Source organism: Anarrhichthys ocellatus, unplaced genomic scaffold (assembly GCF_004355925.1).
Source record: "Anarrhichthys ocellatus isolate YVR2014 unplaced genomic scaffold, GSC_Weel_1.0 scaffold55, whole genome shotgun sequence".
Classification (NCBI taxonomy): Eukaryota; Metazoa; Chordata; class Actinopteri; order Perciformes; family Anarhichadidae; genus Anarrhichthys; species Anarrhichthys ocellatus.
Window position 1 is genome coordinate 2,469,225 of NW_022280085.1, and position 12,447 is coordinate 2,481,671.

Below are 12,447 nucleotides of genomic sequence, written 5' to 3' on the forward strand. Positions count from 1 at the left end.
CCGATGTTTTTGCCCTCTCGCGGGGGTCACGCGTCGGTTGCGTCTTGAATCGAGCTCCAACGGGCGGATTGTCACATCGGCCACAAAAGCGCATTTTCTTTTTTTTGCATCTTTTCTACCGCCCCACCCCCTACCGCCACTGCCTCCTCCCCCCCCACCCCCCACAATCCCTCTCTTTGACTGCTATTTAGAGTAGGCCCCGGGGCTCACAGAATGCTCCTTCTGCGTGTACACAGTTGTGTGCAGTGAAAGCACAGCCGACTTTCTACCGCGGCGATTTCGCGCGTGGCCTTGGACGGTCAGTCGGCTAAAGCACTTGTGACTCGGGCCTGTTGTGTAGAGAGGAGGGTCCCTTGTTTTTCTAACTGACCGTGGATGTGATCAGACGTGAACACGCACACCACGGCCTGAGAGCAGATTTGACATTAACTTAACATTTAGCTCAGTAACTCACGCCGCAGATTCTTCATTTGAATCTGCATAATGGTATTTATCCTGTGAGCACTTCTTTAAATGTGACCTCCTGCTGTTTTCTAAACAGGCATGACAGTGCATGTCACCTCCGCACGCACACACAAAGTAGTAGATTGTTGTACTCGATGCAAAAAACTAAAATGGGGTCAAAGTAGCAGTTTTCTGTTGAAATATGCTGATGACCTGATTATTCAAGAACAGCGTTTTTTATGTCTAGACAGTCAGTGAAGCTGAGATCCCTCAGAGGAGCTGGATGCCTTCCAGTTATTGACAGTATAGGCCCGAACAGCGTTGCGTGTCAGGGATACACACACACACACACAATTTGTTTGTGTCCCAGTGTGGGTATTAGGAAGGGAGGATGATCTCACCTTGCAGAGCTGGCTTGGCCATCATTAGCTTACCGCTTGAGGCCGATTAAGTGTAATAATAATGACAACAACAGAAATAAAGTAGAGGGCATTTCCCTAAAAGCAAACTTTGCTTTAAAGTAATAAATCCTTGTAATGATAATATAAAAACAGGAATGGGTTCAAAATAATGTAAACTACATGCTGTACTTACACAATACATACACAAATGCATACAGTATGTACTGTGTGTGTGTGTGTTTGTGTGTGTAAATGTATAAGAAGTAGTGCTGGGCAACGATTAAAATATTTAATCGCATGGATTTTTTGCGATTAATCACGATTAATCGCATTGTTATGGAAAAGTTCAATAATGAATTCAAAAGTAGTGTATTGCACACTTTTATTTTAAAAGTACTGCTATATGAACAAAAGGGCAATAACATTTGGTTCACGAGATGCAGGTAGCATGTTTTATACTTAATGTGAATATAATTCATACTTTGTTGGATATCTTATTCTGAAAACCGGATGTTGTCTCACGTTAATCTTTCCGCTAACTTTCAAAGTCCTTCGCTCGCTCCCGATCTGTGGTTTAAATGCGTTTACCTGAATTTCAGCATATAGGTGCACTACAATTACTGACTATAGGATGTTTGCTGGCTTTTATCCCACTGTTCTTGTCATCCTCTTGTTGTTATGTCTATGTATTGTCTCTTGTCTTTCAATTAAAAAAAAAAAAAAAAAAAAATTATAATAAATTTAAAAAATGCATTAACGCGCGATAAAATAATTGTCGGCGTTAATTAATGAATGCGTTAATGCAAAATTAACGCGTTAACTTGCCCAGCACTAATAAGAAGATACTTAAGAATTTAATTCAAACAAGTGTGAGCAGCAAAATACCATTAAAACCAGTAGAAACAAAGGCTGTTCCTTTAGTTGATGATCACACCAACCATGAGACTGATTCATCTTCATACAAAGAATGTAAACAGTGTGTGTGTTTGTCTGTGTGAGGACAGGGGGGTCCCGATCCTGTTCTCAGACCAGTGCCCTTGGTGTGGGTGTATGTGTGGGTTTCCTTTGTTCCCGGTTACCGTGTAGCTCATCATTGAGGCTTGCGTGGAATTTGGAGTGGGATGCTGGCTCAGACCACATGATTTGGACGCGTCGCGAAGGCCAGCGAACGCATTTCTGCAAAGTCGACTACATTCAGAATTTTCTACAGCGCAGGACATCCCACTCCACTTCCACGCCGCTCTGTTCTGTCTGCAGCCATTGTTTTGTAGCTAGTAGACACCGAGGACAACAACTGCAGCCCGTTGAAGTAGTTCGCCTTTGTGCGCATGTGTGTGTCGCTCGGGGTCACAGGAGGTCAGGACAGCTGAGCGGCCGCCTCGTCTTGATGTAGCTCCATTCTCCTCAGATTAAGCCATTTAATGTTCTAAACAGTTCACACACTGATGCTAAATGTTTAGATATGGACCTAATGCAGCCGACACGGCCATCTGTCTGGAATTAGCAGCTGGAAATGTGCACTAGCTCAGAAGCAGTTATGTATCATGTCAGTGAATAGGGTTCATTATCCCTTATGGGTGGAAAACAAGGGTTGTGGGGCCAAAGATGTTGCTGGAGAGGATTTCTGGGAGGAAACTAACACATTTGGCCTCATATGTTTCAGGTTTACTCACAGGGCATGAGCCTAAGACTTGACCCCCCCGGTCCAATCTTAAATATTATGATTGGAGAGAGGACTTAAGTAATGCGACCCCAGTGTGGCATTATGTAATTAATGGTAGTGCAATCCCATTGTAACCCTCTTAAAGGAGACATCGCGCTCCTTTCCTGGTTCATTGTTGTATTTTGGATTTCTACTAGAACATTTATTGTTCAAAAAACTCTTTTATTTGTTCTCCTACTGTCCGTCTGAATGTACCCGTATTCACCTTTGGGCTGAAATGCTCAGTTTTTAGCGCGTTTCAATGGAATTGCGTCGCTAGGCAACAGCTGGGGCCCCTTATTTACTTCCTGCCAGCTGATTTCATTCCCATGCATGGCAACACTGGAAATGAACGGTGACAAAAGTGTGAAACGGTCTGTATCTTGTATAATTGTGACATCACAACGGTGCGGCCCATTTAAAGGCACAGTGCCTGAATACGGGCTCCATGTACTTTCACAGTATTCATATAGCACTTAGACCTGCTTTATGATTAAAAAAGACATAAAAATCTAGCTTTTAACAGTACGGGACCTTTAAATAATGTAAATCCGCTGTAGTTGAAGTGACAATGAACCTGCAAAACATTTGATTTCCAGCTGCTTAATGTCCAGAAAGCTGGAGTTGTGCCACAAAGCGCTGCGGTGCACTTGTGTGTAATTGTATGAATGTGAAGCAGCGGGTTGTAAAAATGAGGATTTCTCAGCAATATCCAAGTAGCATAAAACGATTATCGACGAATTCGACCATCCTACAGCTTCAGAACGGGCTAACTTATCATTTTCAACCCTCACCGGATGTGTTCCCTTGTAACAGCCAGCTCCCTCCATCAGTTTGTAATGGAATAATCTCATCTAATTAGGTTGATTGAAAAGCTGTAATAGCCTTAATGGGGTTAGATGTTTCAGTCGGGACTGATGCAGTAATTAGGGGCAAAAATTCAAGATAATATAGATCTGTTGCTACACAGCCTTCCAAATGGAGACGTACACAAAGTTCAGATTTCTTTATGATGGTCACACCTACCTCCAGTTTCTGTGGCGAGTAGGTGTAAAAACAAAAGTGTGTTCCTTCCCTGGTTGCTAGCTTGTCTACGCGTACCATTGACTGATGGTGCTAATGACGTACGGGCCGGGCGAGCGAGCAATAGAGCCAAAGAGAGAGAGAGAAGTGCAATATCACAGCTGTCTGGAGACTCGCAGGAGAAAGAGAAATGTTCCTCTGGCTGTGGCCGTGCAATCAGGATTTATCACTCTCTCGCACACACACACAGCAGCAGTGTTGGGTAGTTTGGAGCGGAGCAGTGAGATAGAACAGCCAGGCCAGATGTTTTAGTCTAGGGTGGGAAGAGCAGAACATCAGTCTGAAGTAGAAAGGACGGAATGGTAATTGGTCTTATTTCCTGGTTCATCGCTTAAGGTCACAAACAGTGGCGCGCTTGCTTTAGAGATTTTGGAGTATTTAGTGTAAAAACTTACATAGAGATCTATATATATGTCTCTTAGACAATACATTTGGTGCTAAAATCCTAAAAATCCTATCTTGATACAATGTAGCCATCAAAAAAAAGTTAGCCGGAGACGGTGTTTTAAACCAACCAATGGCCCTAATGATAGCTTAATAGCTTAACGTTAGCAGCTAGGTCTGAACCATCGACTGTATGTAAGAAGTGGACGTCGTCACCCATTGGTTTGTGGACTGCGGTTTTGAATCCTTGAGTTCGGCATTGTTTTGCCGTCGCCATCTTAGCTTTTTGCACCAGAAGGTGTACAACCGAAGGCTGAATAAGACAAATCAACTTTCATGAACTGATAACACTGTGAAGTACTGACACAATAACACAGACAACTCCCAGAACACCGTGGTAGCAACCTGTCAATCACAAGTTAGCCCCGCCCTAAAGCATACTGTGCTTTATGGTCTATTTGACTCTTAATGGACCATAATTTACTAAATGAACATGCTGTATTGAAGAAGACTTGAAACTAGATATTGAGACCATAAACTCATGTTTACAATTTTTACTGAGGGAATAAATCAAGAGAGAAGTAGAGTTAATCATTTTTCAGAACCGGAGGTTGCTTTTCAGAACCGGGAGGTTGCCGCCTGCTATGCTCACACTACGTACTGAGCTATTCCCCAAAGGAGCTACGCATTAGGGGCGACCGTGGCTCACTGGCTTAAGAGGGTTGTCTGGTAACCGCAGGGTCAACGGTTCGATCCTGGACTGGGACTGGGATGTGTCACGTGTCGTAGTGTCCCTGAGCAAGACACTGAACCCCCGGGCACCTGCCATTGGCAGCCCACCCATCCTTAAAAGAAAGGCAGTCTGAATTGCAGGTTTTGAACTGAAAACAGTGTTTACTCTCCATCTTGCTTGCACCAGCGTCCACCCCCTCTCCCAAAAGCTGCGACTGGTAACATGATTAAGCCAACTGTCCACATTCTGTAGCCTCAATGGTATTTTAACCCCCCCCCCCCCCACGCAACCGACGGGTGCGGCACGAATGTATTCTCGTCGTTTCCCCCTCGGGTTGTTTTGAGGGTGGCGGCCTGTTGCACTAGCTGTGTATGTGTTAATTTGGGATATTTAGATTTTTGTTTTTCTCACTTTCACCCCCTCTGGCCCTCCTCAGCTGCTCCGGCCATCTGTGCAAAGGCAAAACAGAGAACAGAGGGATGGCGGGAGAGGGGGGGAAGAAATCAAGGAGGGGCGGGGGGGATGTTTGTGAGAAAAGAAAGAAGGCCTTTTGACATGTGAGATTTGAGTTTAGAGGATGAGTAACGGATGACGGAAGAGGGAAGGAAAGATGAGGGAGAGCATTGGATGAGGGAATTGTTTCCAGGAAGCCAGCGGACATAAAGATGATGTGTGTGCCCTTGTAGAAGTAGGACAGTGTGCACGTTTAGGTCAGTGGAAACCGGGATGACAGGTGCTGTCTGGAGTCGGACCGAGCAGCGATCGGCCAACAGTGAGCTCATTTTACATCTTTGTTTATCGCGCTCCCTGTCTGTCTTCTGACCCACCTTCCCAGTCTGTTCCCATGCTCCACAGGCCAAGCCTCTTCCTCTCCCCCGGCCCCTGTGCTGCCTCAGAGTTTGTCTCACCACTCAGCCCCTCCCCCTCGCTCTGTTTGTAAACTATCAACAAGCCAGTTTCTTGCTACTCCCCCACTTCCCCCCCTCCAGCTTTTAAAAACCTATCCGTTTCCCCTTGTCCTTCCTTCTTAGCTGAGGAAACTAAATAAGAGACAGTTGTCTAATGTTGACGCAGACGACATGTGACAGCCTGTGTTACAGATGGTTGCCCTTTTTATCAGGCCTCATATGCTTCACGTCTCACTTCTTGTCCTCGGTTGCGCATGTCTACTTCAAACTTCTCTGTTTGCATCAAACTATCTGCCCGTCTTCGGGGTTCTATCGTGCACGCCTTCGACCCACTTAGCAAACGCATCCGAGCCGCGTTTCCCACCTCACCTTGCTTTTCTTTTTATAGCCGTTGTGGCCTAATAGTGTGAAGCCGGCTTTTTCACCCATGTGCAGATTCAATAAAGTTGCGTGTCTTAACGTTATTACAGGTGGCATGCGTGTCTGCGGTTAGCGTGCCGAAGCTTTTTGCCCCTTTCCCCTTAAGTGTATTATCCCGGAAAACTAGTCTTCCACACGAGTGACTCTGAAGCCATTTTGTTACCAATGAAGAAAAAAACACAACGGCAACACAAAGCCAACCCGTAGCGGCTACGCCGGCCAAGTGTGTCACTGAGCTTTTCAGCTTCACAGAGGGGACCGATTGCCGCTGCACTGCAGTCGGCATTGGAAATAATTGAGGCTATTTGCAGAATGTGGTTTTTTTTTTTGTTTTTTTTTCCTGCAGTAGACGTGGGCCTTCTGCCCATCCTGCCCATTGATGTGTTGATCTAGTTGTTCGACCTCCCAGTACAACTGATGAAGCTGTCATGTGTGATGTATGTCTTTCTCCGGGTGTGACATTGTCCCAGATAGGCTTCAGTCCTCTCTTGGGTTGATGCAGCGGCTCAATCTACACAATAACACAATTCTACTCTACTTCAGTTTCAGTTTTTCTGCTTACAGTTGGACAAAAATATATCTGTCTGTATGCGTGTGTGTGATGCTGAAGCGGTAAGAAGATACAAGCCATCACTTTATCTGATTCTCCAGGATTAACAGCATTCCTGGTGCTGTACTGATAGGAGAGACTGCTTCTCATGTCTGGTCTTGCTGTTGACTAACTGTACCGTACATTGTCCTCCTGTCTCTCTCCAGATCCTGACCTCCGGAAAGCCTGTAGACCCCGTGGCCATCCTGTGAGATTTGAGTCAGCCCCCACCCCCTCCCTGCCTTGCAGAGACGGACCGCCACCACTCAAGGAGAGATGAAACCGGATGGGGTTGCCACGGCGGCGCTGGAGCCCATGGAAACGTTGGAATCCAACCCAGTAAATGAGGCGGCTCCAGCAGCGGGACAGGAGCCCAACCAGGCGGCCAGTCCGGCGGAGGAGGAGATGCCACAGCAACCTGCAGCAGAGACGGGCCAGGTGGAGCCCAAGGCGGACCCGGCCAAGGAAACTCCGGCAGCCAAGACTGGCAACAAAACCTCAGGAGACCCCAAAGCCAAGACTGCCAACAAGGCCACGGCCAAGACGAAACCTGGCACCACGAGCCCAACCAAGACCACGCCTGGGTCCCGGCCCAACACTACCCAGAGCCGCCTCTCCAATGGCGTGTCCAAGCCCCAGACCAATGGGGTGGCGAAGAAAACCGCACCTGCTGCGGTGAAAAAGACCGCCCCGACCCCGGCTCCAGCTAAGAAACCAACGGGCACGGCCCCGGCCCCCAAGATCAAAGTGGGCGAGAAGAAACCCACAGGGGCAGCCAATGGCGCAAAGTCGATGACCGGAACGACAACGGCAGCCAAGAAGACAGCGCCCGCCACTGCTGTTGGTGTCAAAACCGGCACCGCTGCTGCTGCAGCTGTTAAAAAGCCCCCAGGTTGGTGAAAATGTCACCACAACACAGAGAAATTGCAAAGCGTAATTCAGAATGTAGGATGTGTGGGAATAAAAAACCCTCCACAGTAAAGCGTAGCATGACATGCTTTCACAGCTCTGCTGCTAGGAGTGTCCACTGAAATGTGGTGACATGCGGATACATGCACACTGGATGGATTCAGCACACACATTACACATGAGTGGCTGCTGGTAATCTACAAATGCATTTGTCCTACATCCTGATGACATGACCTACATCTGTGATATACATACTCCTCCAAACTATAGTATACTATGTTATATAGTACTGTTCTAATCTCATCTTCTGTCCTCTCCTCTCACCTCCTCTCCTTTCATCGCTCCTCTGTTATCATCTCATTTCCTCTCCTCTCCTCCTCTACTCTCCTGTTCTCTCTTCTCGTCTTCTCTCATCTTCTCTCCTTTCATCTCTCCTGTCCTCTTCTATCCTCTCCTCATCTTCTGTCCTCTCCTCTCCTTTCATCTCTCCTCTCCTCTGCTCCTCTTCTCTCATCCAGCTCCCAAGACCACCTCTGCAACTCCCACCAAGCCCAGCTCTACTGCCTCACCCAAGCCCCTTGTTTCCAAGGCAACCAGGTAGGTGTGACATTAGTGCAGAACTGAAGCCTCACCTTTGTCTGTGTGTGTGTCTGCGTATATGTCCGAGATTTCGGTCGCGAAAGAGACAAGCGCACCCCTTTTCTTAAAAGCCTTTCCACTGATTTGCCAGCAAATCGGCAAATTTGCTCCAGAACCGCAGCAACTCTGAGTAAATTGTCAAATAGATAAGAATTGCGGTTGACTAGGTTCCGCATTATAAATCGCTGCTCAGTGCCGAGTGAGACGCAACATGTTCAAAAAGGCGTCACTTGGCGACAGGTTCAAAGACGACCCTGTGTGAGAAAAGAAACACCCTGGAGGAGCGACGCACAATGATCCCCCTCATAGAGGCTTGGGAGGGCCGGGCATAAGTAGGCCAGCCACGAGCCAATGTCAGAACAAGCCTCAGAGCAACGCCTTATACAGCAGCATTATACATAAAACAAGTTTTGGGAAGCAGTGGGGGGTGTAGGAGGGGGGTCAGAAGAATTAACTGCAAACAAGGGAGTGCTCTTAATGTTTTGCGTTTCCCCAGAGAGAGCGTTTCTGTACACCAGCGTGTGTTGTGAGCGTGTTGCGCGAGTCGGCATGTGTTCCTCACCTGAGTCCGGAGGTGGCTTAGCGATAGACCGGGAGAGGGGACTGAAGGAGGCCTTTGTCTGAGACGGGGGAGATCGCGATCAGACCGAAGCCTTCGGGAGTGTGCCCGTACTTTTCAACAGGGGTTCATCCCGCCGCCTCCGCTGTTTGTTTTTCTGTTAGAGCAGTGGCCCTCTTTCTTCCTCCCTGTGACGCCACCGCGGTGTGCGTTGTGTCACCACGTCGGTATGTCTGTGTAGGGACTTTGTTCAGGCAGAAACACTTGCGTCAAACAGATCGGACTCCTCGTAGCAAACTTGTTGTCGCAAATAGAAACGACCACCCGAGGAAGATGCTTTTAAAGGGACATAGTTTGAGATTTCTGACACGTCAAATACAAAATGTAATGAATACTTTAAATGATGTGTTTATGTCACATATGATTAGTGACGTTGGCCTCAGAAATCTGACAGAACAGATGGCAGCACTGATTAAGTTATGGAATATACACACATGAAACAAAAGCCGAAGGATGCCATCAAAAAAGTATATTTCTTTATCTTCTTTTCTGTACAGTCATTGCCAACAGACTAACATGACGTACTAAGTTTGCAGCCACTTCCTTCCTCCTGACAACACGGTGTTGCACATGAAAATCCCTTAGGTCACCCTGAACACACACACACTCTCTCTCTCCACGTGCCGCGGGTAGCAGTTGGATTGTTGAGATTACACTCAGATTACGGTTTTATACAATGGTTGATGTGCAAACATCTAATTAAAAGGGATTACACAAGAGCATGATAGTAATCGCCACTGTGGTACAGAACGCGCATTGTTGCATGCCAGTATGAACCGGCGTGATTTCATTCTTAACTACCGACAAATTTAACAACTTCTCCGTGGAGCACGAAACGTCACCACCATTTAGTTCCTGTCAGGAACTTTTAACTGGTTATGAAGCTGTCTCAATTTATTACTAAAGCCTTTTATATGACCTACATAAGTGAAAGAGACCATCGGAGAGAAGATCGGCCATTTCTATGTAGTTACTCTTAATACCGACTGCTCGGATTCTGCGCAAAATCAGATAGAAACTCTTCCAGTCTGGAAGGGAGGCACGGGAGAACCAGAATCAGGACTGCACAGAGCAGACCATCAGGCCTCGCTGCAGTAAAATGAGAGGTTTTCTAAAGGGACTCTGATGAACGGAAACAGCACTGCTTTCGTCCGCAGGGACCGCCAAAATCAACGCAAAATGAAAGCGCCTTGTCGTGACTTTAAATATAGAATACCACACAGGAAAATCAGCGAAACAAATGAAGACAATTGGAGTGTTTTAACACTGATGGAGTTACTATAACTCATAACAATCATGGCATCAATCACTCCCGTCCTCTGCCTATATTTCAGACATGCTTTAGAGAAGTGAACCCAGTGAGTCCAAGTCGAGCACAAGAAGAGCTTGTATGGGTGCTATCAGTTGAGCCAGTGCACAGCTCGTGCTGCCATGTTACTAATAGAACACGCACCAAGTGAGAAGTGACCTGCCAGGCTTTCAGATAAAAAGGCTAATGAGCAAATTTGTCAAATTTGAGCTGAAATCCAGCCGAAGCTAATATTGTAATCGGGTTAAGATTGGATTAGAAGTGTTGGAGGCAGTGTTTTGTGTTGTTAGAGCGTGAGCTAGTCGTCGAGGATGTGTACATAGGAAGATCTATCCGCAGTAAGATCTACATATGAATCCCAGAGAGAGAGTTACGACCATTACTGACGATTGTTTCCTCTGACAGCGCCGCGTGCCCTTGCAGGCATACTTTGTTAAGTGCGCGCGTGTGCTCGTCAGCGTTTGTACATGTGATGCGCTTTGACAGGGCCATTAATATCTGCTTTAATTAGATTCTACCCTTTCCCAACCTCCCTTAATCCTTAATGCAGCCCCGCTTTCAGTGGTGGAGAAGTAGACGGGAAACGTAAACTGCCCCATCAGACACACCCTGCTTCAGCTACTGTTATCACACAAACACACACACACACACACATACACCAGGGGTGGGTCTCTCAATTTACTCTGTTTCTCTTAAGGCTCAGTTGATTTAGTTCCATCTTCAGCAGGTTCCAGTTATCAGACAAATAAAAACTGCGGAGCGGATGCAGGTTCCGCTAAGTGACATCAATCTCATTTAAGGCCTCTCAAGTGTTTTGTCCCTCTCATTCAGCAGGAGGTTTTATCGAAATTAAATTAGGTTTTCTTAGTTGTTTATGCCAGTGACTCTTTATTATGGCTTGTTCCTTGTCTGTTTTTATTTCTGACATGCACAGCCAACCTTTTTTTTGTAACAGACTTAACTGGCCTATATATTTATTTATACGTATATATTTATTATACATTTATAAAAGTTATTTTTATATATAAAAATAACTTTTTAGTCCTACACAGGCGGCAACCTCCATGTCTAAAAAGTGAAGCCAATGCGGAAGTGTCTTAAACTTGCATTCTCTCTACTGGCCAGCAGGGGGCGACTCCTCTGGTTGCGCGTCTGATTGTATAGAAGTCTATGAGAAAATGACTACTTCTCTCTTGATTTATTACTTCAGTAAACATGAGTTCATGGTCTCAATCTCTAGTTTTCAAGTATTCTTCATTACAGCATGATCATTTAGTAAATTATGGTCCATTTAGAGTCAAATAGACAAATAGCCGAGTATGCTTTAAGGCGGGGCTACTTTGTGATTGATAGGTCGCTACCAGAGCCGTATACAGCGTCAATCCTCCGCAGTCCAAATATTTCCACTTCCCTTCACTGGTTGCAAAAAACCAAGATGGCGACGGCTAAAATGCCAAACTCAAGGCTTCAAAATGGCAGTCCAGAAACCAATGGGTGACGTCACGACGACAACATCCACTTCTTATTTACAGTCTACAATCATACACTTTGAGTTGTAAGAAAGGTCACTTTTCCTGTATATGTGAGTCTAATTGTCACAACATTTCACCTGTAGCTCGTGTTCATGGTGATGTACCGTTCATGCCTCATGGGACAATCCCGTGAAGTGAAGTGTGTTCATCTGTGTGCGCGCACCGGCTGTTTGAGGCTGATTGCCTGCAGCGCACCGCTTGCGAAGGGAAAGCACAAACCATTACGGGACGCTAGAACGTCATGTCTTTCTGGGCCGCTGTGTAAGCTGACAGTTTATGCGTCAGTTTGTGCGCATGACCAATTTTTGTCTCCCATGGTTAGCCGCACAGGCGATTCGTTGTCCAGTTGTTGATGACTGAGGACTGGTGTGCAGCATGCAAACACTACATGGGTGCCTCAGTGTATATATGGACGCCTGCATAGTAGGAGCAGCATGATATTAGGATGCAGAGCATGTGTTCATTCGCCGGCGTATCACTGCCGGTGAAGGGGGAAGGGAGGCATGTACGCGCCAGCTCGTCCAAAACACGTGGCGGCGCTCGCACGTGTCCCGTCGAGCTGCTCTGCCGTCTGCCGATGCCGTAGAGGGAAGCAAAATAAAAAATTTAAAATGGTGGCGGCGGTGTATGGAAGCTACGCGGCTGAATAAGTCATGCGTCCCCGCTGAGCTCCCGTCACTGCTGCCAGAGATGCATACAGAGTGCGAGGGCTGTGCATGCAGAGAGCTGGAGTCGTGTGTGTGTGTGTGTGTGTGTGTGTGTGTGTGTGTGTGTG

General features: G+C 46.5%; 1 protein-coding gene across 2 annotated transcripts in view; it reads left to right on the forward strand.

The window, feature by feature from the left end:
• Positions 1–12,447, forward strand: part of prr36b (proline rich 36b) — a 32,991-nt gene that overhangs the window by 11,224 nt on the left and 9,320 nt on the right. For both annotated transcript variants that reach the window (XM_031870933.1, XM_031870934.1), the window contains exons 2-3: positions 6,832–7,556; positions 8,092–8,170. In XM_031870933.1, the coding sequence (XP_031726793.1) occupies positions 6,941–7,556; positions 8,092–8,170 (695 nt within the window). In that variant the 5' untranslated portion in view covers positions 6,832–6,940. The remainder of the gene's footprint in view (positions 1–6,831; positions 7,557–8,091; positions 8,171–12,447) is intronic.